The 13114-nt window shown below is 36.4% G+C and overlaps 1 protein-coding gene across 4 annotated transcripts; it reads right to left on the reverse strand.

Moving 5' to 3' along the window:
- Window positions 1–454: 454 nt before the first annotated feature.
- On the reverse strand, window positions 455–11670 carry LOC122015480 (protein GFS12-like). Of its 4 annotated transcripts, none has more exons than XM_042572389.1 (17): window positions 11462–11670; window positions 9416–9450; window positions 9225–9296; window positions 7002–9098; window positions 6441–6768; window positions 6120–6335; window positions 5959–6031; window positions 5660–5865; window positions 5512–5574; window positions 5183–5391; window positions 4934–5045; window positions 4284–4802; window positions 2703–2998; window positions 1897–2140; window positions 1709–1782; window positions 1282–1417; window positions 455–726 (listed from the first exon to the last, which is right to left on the reverse strand). In XM_042572389.1, exons 1-17 carry the CDS (start codon window positions 11588–11590, stop codon window positions 577–579), a joined length of 4959 nt encoding a protein of 1652 aa, XP_042428323.1. In that variant the 5' UTR covers window positions 11591–11670; the 3' UTR covers window positions 455–576. The 4 variants fall into 4 exon arrangements, with proteins under 4 accessions (XP_042428323.1, XP_042428322.1, XP_042428325.1 ...); XM_042572388.1 differs by having other exon boundaries at window positions 6426–6768; XM_042572391.1 differs by having other exon boundaries at window positions 6426–6768; window positions 9225–9326; window positions 11462–11568.
- Window positions 11671–13114: the final 1444 nt, after the last annotated feature.

Raw genomic sequence — 13114 nt, forward strand, 5'->3', positions numbered from 1 at the left:
TAAATGCAAATATCGGCTAATTGATCTTCTAACAAAATCTCTGATAGTTCCGTAGTTGTTTTGCATGATCATTTGATTTGGATTATGAGCTATACATATCAAATGTTATGTTGTTATCAGTATAGCTGAATTGACTTCTACAAAGAATAACCTAGGTCTTGTAAGAGAATTTTCAACTACAATCAATAAGAACAAAATCAAAATCATATTTTGTCTGGTCCCATACAGAGAGGTCTAATAAATTTAATTAACAGTTCTAATTAAACACATAATTAAAAGAGATAACAAAGAAATAGAAAACTGTGTGTTAAAAAAAATGAGAAAGGATACTATAGAGGGTTTTTAATTGGGTTTGGGGATTCCTTGTGCGAATTCAACCACCCTGATGAATTCAGCAGCTTCATTTATGTTGTCAAATTCTGATCAATTGAACAATCAACACTATTAATAAAAATTGAGAAGAAAACTAGTTATATGAATCATCATGTTTTTTTTTTAACTTGTCTTATTAACATGGTAATGTACAACAGTTTGTTACATAAAACAGTCCAATTTGGTCCAGGGTGAACCCTAGCACTAGTTGCAGATCTTCAGAAAGCCATCCTCTGTTCCAACAAGAAACAATTTTGAGAAGGGAAGAATGCTTATCGTGGAGATAATTGAGTGGCTTCTCAACCCTCGATCGACAGAGTACAGTGTTCGAGGCGAAAGCTGGTAATTTCCACCCTGCAAGGAAAGGTAGAAAAAAAGATTGACATGCATCAAAGATCATAGGAGAGAATGTGAAGGTATCTAAGGTGTTTGATGCTCCAGAAACTTGCAAGTCTGTAAAATTTTTGAATGTCTAATTTCACTTTGGTTCCTTTTTCATAATTTTCTCAGTTTGGCTTTCGAAATTTATTGTCTCAATTTATCCTTATAATTTTCACATTTGTATCAATTTATCTCATCACACCAGATCAACAAGTGTAAGTTATTTCCGCTAACTTCAATGGTAAGTTTGTAAAAGCTGATAAGGAAAAACAAAAATAATTTGGTACATAATGCTATCATTTTCTATCATGAGAAATTCATTTAAAAAAAAATGAGTGCAAAGTTATACTCAGTTCAAGCCTTCGAGGCTTAGACAGAATATGGCTATCACCCTGTTTACACGCGGGGAGTGTGGGGGTAAAATTCCAACAATTTACAATCACTGACATGAGCACCTCCAGATATCACTACTAAATTTCATTTGTCAACAGAATTCTTGAAACCAGAAAGAGAATATGAATAACGTACTTGATTTATGGATCTAGAAAGAGAGGATGTAGCTACTTTGTTTCTGGACACTGAGATCACATCTTGAGCCCAAACAGCAAAGCTAGTGATGGCATCTGAATGGACTCGAAGTACACCCGCTTGAGGAGTGAGGCTCCTGCGATAGAATTCCAAGAAGAATGTCTAAAGATTCTTTACTCTCATAAATTAAATATCAGGTCAAAATCAAGATTTATCTATAATGTTTCATCTTGTCTAGTGTGTTTGTAACTCGTCAAATACTAAAACTTATTCCTGCCCTAAGTCCAGGGAAGGAAAAAAAGTTTGCATGGCATCGTAAAAAGTGCATAAACTCTACAGGCAATAATGTTTAGAGAATTAAAACAGCTTCTTGTTTTAGATTGACTACATGGAATAAAAAATGGAACATAAAACCAAAAACTAGCACCTTCTCAGGTCCCAAACTCGCAAACTCTTGTCAAGTGAGCTGGACACAATCAAATAATCTTCAGGTGCAGCCATCTGTGTCAAATAACAGAATCTTTTATGTCCAATATGCCAACTGTAACACAGCTTAACTGAAAGCCGCAAATCTACTAACACAATTCTCTAGTTGAACTATTCTGCTCAGTATACCTTCGTAATATAACCATCATGTGCTTTCCAATTGCTAATTATGTTGCCACACCTCACATCGATCAGTCTACAATGACCTGAACTTAGCCCAGTTGCAATCCAGGTCGGGGGATTAGAACCTTTCTCTGCTCGAACATTTTCAGAACCACAAGAGCAAATGGCAGAAACAAGAGATGAAAAAGAATACTCAGCAGCATCTGTCTTCCATAGTTGCAGCTTACGGCCCTGGGAAACATCAATAAATCTGCATGGAACATCTAGCTGGTTGATATCATATAAGCCATAGGATACCATGCCATACTAGTTTACTTGTTCGTCCACTTTTTGTTCAAGATCAAAGGAAAACTTTAACAATTGTGTTTAATGCTTTTAATGGGTAGAATACCTAACTGTAAAAGTTCTATATGAAAAAACAGAGAAATTGACCGTACGATAAATTCAATGTCCATTAAATTTGAGTTAGAGTTGATTTACAAGTATCACATTAACTTGTTAATCATGGCTAGATGAGGGTTCCTGTGGGCCTAAAATGACTTCAAAAGCTGTCCCTACAGTTGGTTATAGAAGTTATAATAAAAGCTGGATTTACATATTTATGAATTATTTTCTGGAACATTTGTATGTATCAGTCTTTTACTGCTAATTTCATAATGTCAAAATATTCGATGACTGACAAAGAAGATGAGAAATTCCAACCATTTAAAACTAGCAATTCAAACAACAATATTTTAAAAGGACCGAATAGTAAGAAAAGCACATTCATTTATGTATATCCATCTAACACAGAAGATGGCATCTAGACCAACCTGACTGAACCATTTCCCATTCCAGCAAGAAGTTTGTCTTCAGAATCCAAGAAATGCATGCTAGTATACAAGCTACCGCTGAATGCATTAGAAAGTATGCCCCCTGTGAGTTCATTGGGCGTGAGGATATTGCTTTGCTCAATAGTCACCTTGGTTGCAGTTGGCAATGGGAAGCTTACTGATGATTCAGCATATGCAGATATCAATTTTCTAGTATCTCCATTCCATACATGGATGGTGCCATCACAAGAAGCTATCCTTCCACTTACAGACAATGTACAGATAGCATTCACGACCTACAAATGCAAAACCTAGTTAGAAAAGCATAACAAACAAAAGGCAATATGAACATCGACAATCAAAAAGAAGTTCTATTCATAACAGATATTGAAGAAAAAAAATCTATGTAGACCATTGAAGACAAGGTTGCAGCTCTAGATGCACTATCTCACTCTTTCCATATTAAAAGCGTCCAAGATGGTGGAGCATTGACATAACGGGACAGTTTGCTTCACTGTTCTTTGGTGGTTTTCCCTAAGACTGAGCAAAACTATTCCATTACCAGGTACTGCCTTGCCATGCATAGGAAATTGGCTATTTCTCTATTTCCATACTCTCCAACTCATGTACATATAGACCATCAAGATTTCAGTCCCCGTGAATCTGGTATCAACGCAGATGAATGAACAAATCTGCAGGAGTTTGCAGCGAAATCTGCCTGAAGATGATTAAATTTGCTTGAAAAGCAATGGCAAAAATCCAACAGCAAGTAGCTCGGAATCCTTTCTGAGCAGAGAATTGGATGCTTGTTCATGGGCAGAGAGTTGCCACAGAAATTTCCAGATGGATAGAGGAAAGATAACTCAACGACCCCAAGGGGAAGAGAGCCACCGATGTTCGACAGGTAAGCACATGCTCAACACAGTCTGTGTACATGCAAGTACACATTGCTCATGAGTGTGTCATTGTGGATGTGTAGCTCACGGGTGCATGATCACAGGAGGGATGTGTTGCTTGACAGAACTTAGCAAAAACAATGCAGAAAGACACCGAGATGACATGCAGGAAAACACTGGGTTGACGGGACTAGCAATCTGGAATGCAGAGTCATTTGTATGGGATTATACAAAAAGGAGATATTATTCCAGTCAATACCTAAGAAGTCCCCTCTACCATGTGTTGCTTGACAGCGCTTAGCAAAAACAATGCAGAAAGACACCGAGATGACATGCAGGAAAACACCAGGTTGACGGAACTAGCAATCCGGATTGCACAGTGATTTGTATGGGATTATACAAAAAGGAGATATCATTCCAGTCAATACCTAAGAAGTCCCCTCTACCATGTATATGTATTAATCTTATTGTAACCTTATAATAACAGCTACAGAGATTTTATATTCACAACTAAATCCCGACATATTAAGTCCTTGACTGCTATAACTGTGTTTGACAAAAATGAAGATTCCAAGTAAATGTAGAAGGAGGGAAATTGAAGAAAAGAGTACAACTTTTTACCAAAATGAACTCTCTTTAACTACTGAAACATTAGGTTCAGAAAGAATTTGTGGCAAAAACTGACCTCATCATGACCATAATAGCCAGATATACAACTCATTCTCTCCAATTCCCACTTTTGAACACTACCCTTGAATCCAGGTCCAACTCCACCAGTATAAACTGTGCATTCATCATGACAAACAGCAATTGATCTAACTGCTCCAGGGTGTGCACGGGCTGAATAGAGAATTGATGCTTTGATCTTCCAAGATGGTTTATCTTTCAAGCCACCACTGTGCCCTAGAAAATCAGGTCCATCAGAACCAGCACCAGGACTAGGGAACCAAAACCATGGCCCAACAGAGTTAAGATTTGAGTTTTCAGAGTGCTGGGTAAACTTGTTGCTATATTGAAGTTCAACTTTGGAACTTAACAGACTCATGCTACTTTTAGCTCCATGACCTTGTGGCACAAACCAACCAAGGTCATTCATCAGATATTTTGCTGGATTATAAGCCAAGGAAAAACTTCTGCCCACATTGAGCCGTTGAGTACTAGCATTTTCACCACCACTTCTCTGAGTTTCCCCAACAACATCCCACTGAAAATACAAGAAACAATAGGTTTATTATTTCATGAAACATCAGAAAGAACATATTTTGTCGTTTGCTAGACTGTTGGAACATTTTTCCTGGTCACCATCAAATTAAGAATCTAGCAGTAAAGGAATACCTTCCAGTTGTAGTATCTTTGAAGATTTTGTTCCAAGATGAACCATACAGAGCAGGATTGGCGGAGCTTCTCTATGCCAAGTAGAGATGCCAAGCAAGGATACAGCAACAAGCTACAAAAACTCGTGTTCACATGCCAAGAAGGATAGACATTAAGCAAGGTTGTCAAACAATTTTTAAAAAAAAAAAAAAAAGAATGTGACCAATATCTTGTTGTAGAAATTGCAGGATAGAAATGAACTGAGCATACACAATGTCCATTCTACTTTCAATCTGGGTAACCTCATCCAGCTTTTGTTTAGAGACCTTTAAGTTCCATCCGGAAGTACCAGGTTTTGAGGTTGTTGATTGGGAAAAGGCCAGCTCATCAAACAGGTTCTTTAATTGTGGCATGACATATAAGTTAGTCAACTCCGGCCCAAGCCTTTTACAGAGTGAAACTAATGTTGTTGCAACAACCTGCTAAGAAATGAGAAGACAACATTGATAATGGAGATGATGATATTCCTCCCAATTACCTATTCTATAAATACCTCTTATATTAGAATATAATAAGTTAATAAAAAAAGAGAGAATTTCCTGAATCACAGAAAGATCTAGCTGAGTCTGCATGAGAACCTTGACATGGGGGCAAACTTGATCCTGTACATTAGAACTTACCAATTTCAAAAGGCAATAAGAAAGAGAATATCATAAATGACTAGTAAAATCAAGTGAAACATTTGACCTGAACCAGCTCCTTAAGTATTAACTCCGCATGCATGGCCATAAGAAGGCCATCTAAAGTGAAAAAGCTATCGATTATAGCTAAGAGAGCCCAGCCATGCATGGGTTCAGGCCTATTGCTCTGTACAACATCTATACATGTGGAAATAGTATTTCTAAGTAATGGCAAGAGTTGTCTGGTGATGAAAGCTTCTCCCAGAAGGCTACCTGGCAATAAATCAGTAGTGATAGATTAAATTCCAACTTTAGCATTAAAAAAATCAAATCCCACACAATTGAGAGCACAATTAACTCAAGTACCAATTCTAACCAGAGCTTCAATTCCATCTGAGCAAAGCCCTTTTCCAAAAGAATGAACTAGTGGTAAGACTGTCTGAAACATGAACCGTAATTAACCTGCTATAAATTTATGTCATCACATGTAAGCCGATTATTAGAGTTTTCACGAGAAATAAAAGGACCTGATGGATTGTAATTGGGAAACCAAGTTCCTCGCTTGAACCAATTAGCATAACAGCAGAAGCTGAAGCAATTGCTTTGTCAGGTGGATTTACTAAATTTGCAATGACAAGAGAATGCATCTTCTCTAAATATGCTTGTTTGCCCAATTTCTTCCACAAATCCTGCATAAATGAGTCCTGAAGGAGCGAAACCTTAAGATGTGAATATTGTGATGCCTGTGATCAAAATAATACAAGTTCTCAGATAGGAAACCTTTTGCATTTCAGATAAATGCAACTGTAGGGAAAAAAAACAGGCGCACACACTGGAGTAGCACCTGCCTGCAGAACATTCTGAATCATGGGGAAAAACAATGCTTTTACTGCTCCAGAACTCAGGCAATTCAAGAATTCTTTAAGAAGACACAAAAGAGATTCAGTTTCAACATCAGACAGAGATGATTTTGCAAGATGTAAGCAGAAAGAGGCACATATCTCTGCAGCAAATGGCCCCATTGATCTGAGAGCTCCTCCATTTGCAAGTTTAGCAGCATACTGAAAGCAGTAACCAGTATTAGCTAAGAGCTGAAATGGCGCAAGAAACAGATACGCAGATCTGACAGTTCCAGAAAAATATGGTGACTCGAGAAAGCACTTTGTCGATGCCCTCCTGATGAATTACAAAATGATTGATATGAAAATTATGAAAGTACATATCACAGAATAAGAAAGGATGAGAGGGTTAACCAATAAATCAGAAACTAAATAAATTGAATGATTCTGGAAGCCTAATCACACACCAATGGAAGACTAATTAGTCTGGACTGAACTAGCACGCCCTTTAAACAAAATAATGTACAAGTGTTTCTGAGCAAATTTTAAGTAGAAGCACTCAAAAATTACCTTCTCCAGTCTTTGTCAATGGATGCTTCAACAAGAACTGCAACATGAGGAGGTAGTTCTTGGACTGCTACTGGGTTGACACCACTTTCTTTGTATGCAGCAAATGAGACACAATCAAAGAGTGGTCTCTTCAAATAAAGTTCAGCCAATATGCAACCAAAAGAAAATATATCCCAAGACTGCTTTTCCGATTGTACACTGGAGGATGATGATATCTGTCTCCATTTAAGGAACTCTTGAAAGCCCATAAAAGAACTAGCATCAGGCTCAAAACACTCAAGAAGGGAACATAAATCAAAATCAGATGGAACTGAAGTACTGCTGGGCTCTTCTAGAATGTCAATGGCGGAAAGATCATTGGGCTGGTTCCTTAAAGAACAAGTATTGCCACAGTAAACAGGATCTAGATGACATGTTTCTTCACTGAAAAGATTGGCTAGCTCTAAATTTTCTAAAAAACTAGTTTCTGATAATTGTTCCCTGGAATCCAAATGCAAGAGATTGTTAGTACACTTAGACCCTTTGCTCTCATGTTGCAATTGGCACTTTAGACATGACTCTTTTATGCCATAGAAATAAGAATGAGCTGTGATGCCACGGCGCCTAGGGTGTGGTTTAGTAAAAAGTTGTAGCCGCCCTGTTGAATTTGGCATTGATGGATCAGATGTAGGCAACATTACATTCTTGGCCTCAATCGATGGTTGACCAGATAACTTGTAACCAAAGGTAATGTCAATCCAATGATGAAGCTGTTGAGATACACGGTCACTTTCTAAAGCATCTCGATGCAATGAAATAAATTCCTCCGGAGATGTCACCCAATGAGGCAATGCTAAGTCACTCATCTCAGAGTGAAGAGAAGTAAAGATTCGAGGATCACTGTAGAACTCAGGAATGCACTCATCTGGAGTCCACTGGTACAATCTCTGCATGCTAGATGGATATTCATTAGGTTCATAAACAGATCTGACAGCAGACCTGAGTACTGACAAAGGCAACCTTCTGGCTTTATAACTGCAGACTGCCAGCTCAGAGAGGCATTCATCAGAAACATGATGAGGAACTTCAGATGATGAATATGTAAAATCCAATTGTTCATCTCCCTTAGCCAAGCGCCATTTGCTTTTTGTAAGATCCCTCCACCCAGCATCAGAATTTTCATCAGGTTTCACACTGAAGTCTATGACCCAGGGCATTACCATATGGAATGAATTATTACCCCACCTTCTACCAGCTAACTTGTTTAACACAAGCAGATATTCATAATTGCTTAATTCGCCTGCCCACCATAGCTTGAAATTGGTACTCCAAAACATTGATGTTGACAACCCAAGATCAGCATAAATAGCTTGACAAGGACATTCCTCAATGAAACAACTTTTTTCAGAAGCAGAAGAAGCCTCTTTCAAGCATGATATCTCGCTCACACTCAACCATGCCCAACAGGACTCATTCAAATGTATGCTGGAAGGGCTTATATTTCCATGAGAAAATCCCAAGGCATGAATGTATGCTAAAGCAGAAAGAATCTGGTAGGCCAAAAATCTAATGTGCCAATCAGATTTCAACACATTGGGACTATAATTCATAATGTTATCTAGTGTGTATGGAGCTTCTGGATGTAACAAGTACAAGTGTTCTTGTGCTTCTAGTATGCCTAGGATAGGGAATATATTAGGATTTCTCATGCTACCTGTAAAATTATTCTCAGTTGCAGGAAAAGCAACCGACTTAAGAAAGTTTGCAGCACAATGATCAGTACTGCCTTCTGTAAAGAATTTTATTAAGGATGTTGCATTGTTTTCGGTAGTTCCATAAACATAATTCAAACAAAGGTTTCTTACAGTAGCATAGGAAGCTCTGCCAACATAAACTGCTGGATTTAGTTTAGTAATTGTTTTTATTATATATTGCCATTCGGGATTTCTAACAGAAGTTTTGTGATTGTAAGCTACCAGATCATCCCCAGAACCAATGAAGGAGAGTAAGGAGCCATTTTGAATTGAAGGTTGCCACCCATTTCTAACAGAGTTGTCATCAACATCCTTTTGGCATGGCCCTTTTTCAAGAGAAGACTGGTTACCCTCATTCTGCTCCCTGTGCAAAGGACATCCAAGGATTTGATAGAAGCACAAGTAGGGTCCCATTCAATCACTAAGCTCAATTACCAAATAATTCAGGAATTAACAAATATCTAATAGCAAAAGTAATTTGATTACTTACAAGTTTCGCCTGAATAACCTAATCTTCTCATTGAATAATCCCACCAAAACAAGTTGAAGAGAGACTTCCTCACTGAAATTATGCTCCATTCACCAAACTTAACTAGGGTCAGTAATAATGGTAAAGCAGGGCGATGAAAGTAAGTCATTTCAAAAATAATTTTCACAGTAGAATTGAAAACATCACATTACCTCAAATTATTGTCTCCATCCCCAGTCAAGTTGACCTACCATACAGAGAAGACAATTTATTCATATAAGAGATAGGACAAACTGATTGTTATATATATAACTGTTGGCACCAGAAGAAGTAACTCCTATATTGAAAAGTGGTTTTCATTAAAAGTTCATTCTAACTCAAATATAGAACCAGATCTCATCATCTTCCTTGTCCTAGCTCATATCGTCCTTCCTCCTCCTCATTGTTGTTGTCACTGTCATTGGCATCAAGCCATGTTAATCCTAACTATTTGGGATCTGCCATATGGATTTTTTTCTTTCCTGCAAACTCTATGCAAGGCAATATATCACTAGTAATATTCAAATTTCTTCAATCACTTTTAATTCCATTAACTAGAGAACTTTTGACCTCCCTTTCTCCATGAACCTTCAATTCTAATTGATTTGACTGGTTTATCTATAAACTTTATTGGTTACCTTTAAACATATTCATACAATCTTAACACAGTTTCTTTTATTGTATTATTTATTGGAGCTACACCTAATTGCTTTTAGTATATTTGTCTTGTAAGATTTTACTTTGACCAAAGGATCAAATAATCATCCCTCAAGATTCTTCCTCAATTTTGTATCACTTATTATTCATCTATCCATCAATAAAAATGAAACTAAAAAAGGAAAGAAATCCTCCTAATTTAAAAGGACTAGACCAGACTTGGAAAAAATCTTCTATTCTCTAAACAACAAAACAAGATAATCACCAATCCAAAAACTACGTTATTAACTAATTGTTCAAAATAAAACAAGCTACAAAATTAAGTTTTCCAAAGTAAAATTTATATTAAATTCCTAATTTTCATGATTCTCCCCAACAAGAACTCAATACTAGAAGATTTGTTAGAAGTTTCAATTAGGTGTCTTTTCAATTGAGTTAGGAAATAGTAGCTACATCATGAAAGTATTGAGATTCAAGTAGCATAACATATTCAATGTCTTTTTCTTTGAACATCCATTCCAATGGGTGAGAAACTTTTGTATTCTTTTCTCATCCTACATGTTGAGGAATCGAATCTTGACCCTTTTCTCTTCCTTCCTTCTAACCAATAAGAAAACAACATAATTAATTATTAGCCGAAAAAGGTGTTTGCATCTCCAATTGTCCATAATAGTCTTGGGTGTAGAAATTATAATGGTAGTGATGGATGAGCAGGCACCAGAATGAAAGTCCGAATCTCTCCGAGTTAGTAAACAAATCATCTACTTCAAAATTTAAATAAATATTAAAATAAATTGATAAATTGAATAAGTATGCATTGTTTCTCACAGCAAGAGATGGTGAATGGATGTAGTTGTTTTAAAGGAATTATTATAGGATTATTCAGGCTAATGAATGCATGACATACATTACATGATTGGCTTTTAGTCAACATGGTGCATCAACATATTCTTTATAATACTCATTAACTAATGCAAGCAATTCTTTGCCTAGTATTGACATAAGCCGCTTTTATACACACAGCGGAGCTCTCAGCCTAGTCGATAAAAGTGAGCAAAACAGACTAAGGATCTTTAAACTCAAAAGCGACAATAAATACACACATACTCCATAATCTCAGTTAACCAAAATGCTTGATGCAATTAGTATTAACTTAGTAAAAAAAATATTCCACGCTTTTCCTTCAGTATGGTATAGCTGATATCTGATAGGACTTCAAGGCATTAGTGAGGCTCAGCAGGTTTTATTTACTGGTTTAACCATCCAAATTCCGTGCCACGTGCTCCATGCCCACCCAAACCAAAGTTAAGGATGAATTTTTATAATCCACTGATAATTTGTATTTTTCATATTAAACTCAACAAGGAAAACACCGAGAGTAAGCGTCAATTGCAGTAATTAAACAAACTTTAAGACACCAGAATCAGGTTTCCGAATTGTATACCACTGGAACAGGGTTCTTTGTTCTAGGATAACTAAAAATTGAATCTTTCGACCGATTAGCAGGCTTTAATGGAGGAAAAAAAAAACAGAATGCTCAGAGAGTAGGAGGTGAATCAGACCTGAACAGCGGCGGAAGAGCCAAACGGGAGGGCGGAATCGGAGATTCCATATCGGAAGACGAGATCGGGTGAGAAATCGTATTGAAGCTGCCGCTCCAAGCACTCGAAGCACGGCGCCGACCGCCCCATCGTTCCCGGATGCGCGATTCGAAGACCGCTAGGCACTGCCTAGTGCTCCGATTTGATGCGAATCGAACTCCGCGGGGGTCCCGTCAGGAATATCGTCGATCACAAAGAACCCACAACTCCACATGGTCGACTTCGGCCATCGAACGGCTGATATCGCCATTAGAAATCTCGCGTCTAGTGCTTGGACGGCTTAGATTTTAGTTCACTCCGGACTAATTGTTATTAATAATTTATGTTAGTGGAATAATTATTTCACACTGGGAAATAACCTCGCTCACGTTGCAGGCTTTATACAATTTAATATCAATTTTATTTAAAAATAATTAAATAATTTGTATAATATTTTGATTTAAAAAATATGGATAAAAATCAAAAAATATGTTAGTTAAAAGTAGAACAGTCAATTTGAATTGGATCGTCAGATTGATCCGTCACATTAAATAATTTAAGTGAGTTATGTTAGAATTTTATCAGTTCAAATCCGTCATAGGCTAAACCATCTAAGTCTGTAATAAGTTTGGGTTGACTCACGAGTAGAGAGACATATGTAAGTCAAATTTTATATTAATTTATTAGTTTTCTTTGATATAATTTTAAAATAAAATAGTATTTTTTTTTTATCAAACATGAATAATCTTCGTGTTCATTTACATTTATACATGTTTTCTAAATCTATTTGATTATAAAATATTCTTGAAGTAAAATATTGTAGATATGAAAAAAAAAAAATTATAGGTTCGTGGGTTGGTCTGTCTAATTCATAACTCGTCTTTAATTGGGTTGGATTAGAGATTTCTCAATATGCTAAGATGATAAGTCGGTCCGTCCCGTCCCGTCAAATGACTGGCCTCATCACAATTCGACCCGTTCCATCATAAATTGGGTCGTCTCACGCTCTAGTTAAAAGGATGTTTTTTTATTTATTATAAAAAAATCCTCTAGCTCCTTTCTCTATATTTTGTTGTTATTATTGTCTATTATTATTAGGATTTTTTTTTTATTATGATCCAGCTACTTATGATTGTAACTATTATAATATAATAATTGTAACTATTATAATATAATATTGACTAATATAATTTAGAAATAGATCCGTCCGTATTAAAAAAATTGGATTCACCATCTAATAGGTGCATGATGAATTGAGGGGGCGTTTGGTTATTTCCTAGGAATAGGAATCGGAATGAGAATCATTGTATTGTGGAATGAGAATAGGTATGAGCATGAATATCACTCTTAAAAGTAATGTTTGGTTAGTTGCATATTTTCTATCGGAATAAATCAAAATTTTTTTTTTTACCCTTAAAAGAAAAAATTAGATGTTAGAGAAAGATGAATGTGAGAGAAAAATATGATGAAAGAGAATTATGAGAGAGAAAGTCTCATGAGAGAGAAAGTGTAATGAGAAAGAATGAAGAGAGAGAAAATGTGCTGAGAGAAAATGAGAAAAGAGAGTGTGATATGAGAGAGCATGATGAAAGAAGATGAGAAAGAAAATATGATGTGAGAGAAAGTATGATGGGA

This window comes from Zingiber officinale, chromosome 8B (genome assembly GCF_018446385.1).
Source record: "Zingiber officinale cultivar Zhangliang chromosome 8B, Zo_v1.1, whole genome shotgun sequence".
NCBI lineage: Eukaryota > Viridiplantae > Streptophyta > Magnoliopsida > Zingiberales > Zingiberaceae > Zingiber > Zingiber officinale.

What these genes read in the sequence shown, in the direction of transcription:
- LOC122015480 (XM_042572388.1), bottom strand. Translation starts at nt 11,590, where the DNA reads ATGGGGCGGTCGGCGCCGTGCTTCGAGTGCTTGGAGCGGCAGCTTCAA. An exon ending in AAAGATACTACAACTGGAAG is followed by an intron (nt 4,803 to 4,933) that starts GTATTCCTTTAC and finishes TTGTATTTTCAG; the next exon opens with TGGGATGTTGTTGGGGAAAC. An exon ending in GCTATTATGGTCATGATGAG is followed by an intron (nt 2,999 to 4,283) that starts GTCAGTTTTTGC and finishes TTGCATTTGTAG; the next exon opens with GTCGTGAATGCTATCTGTAC.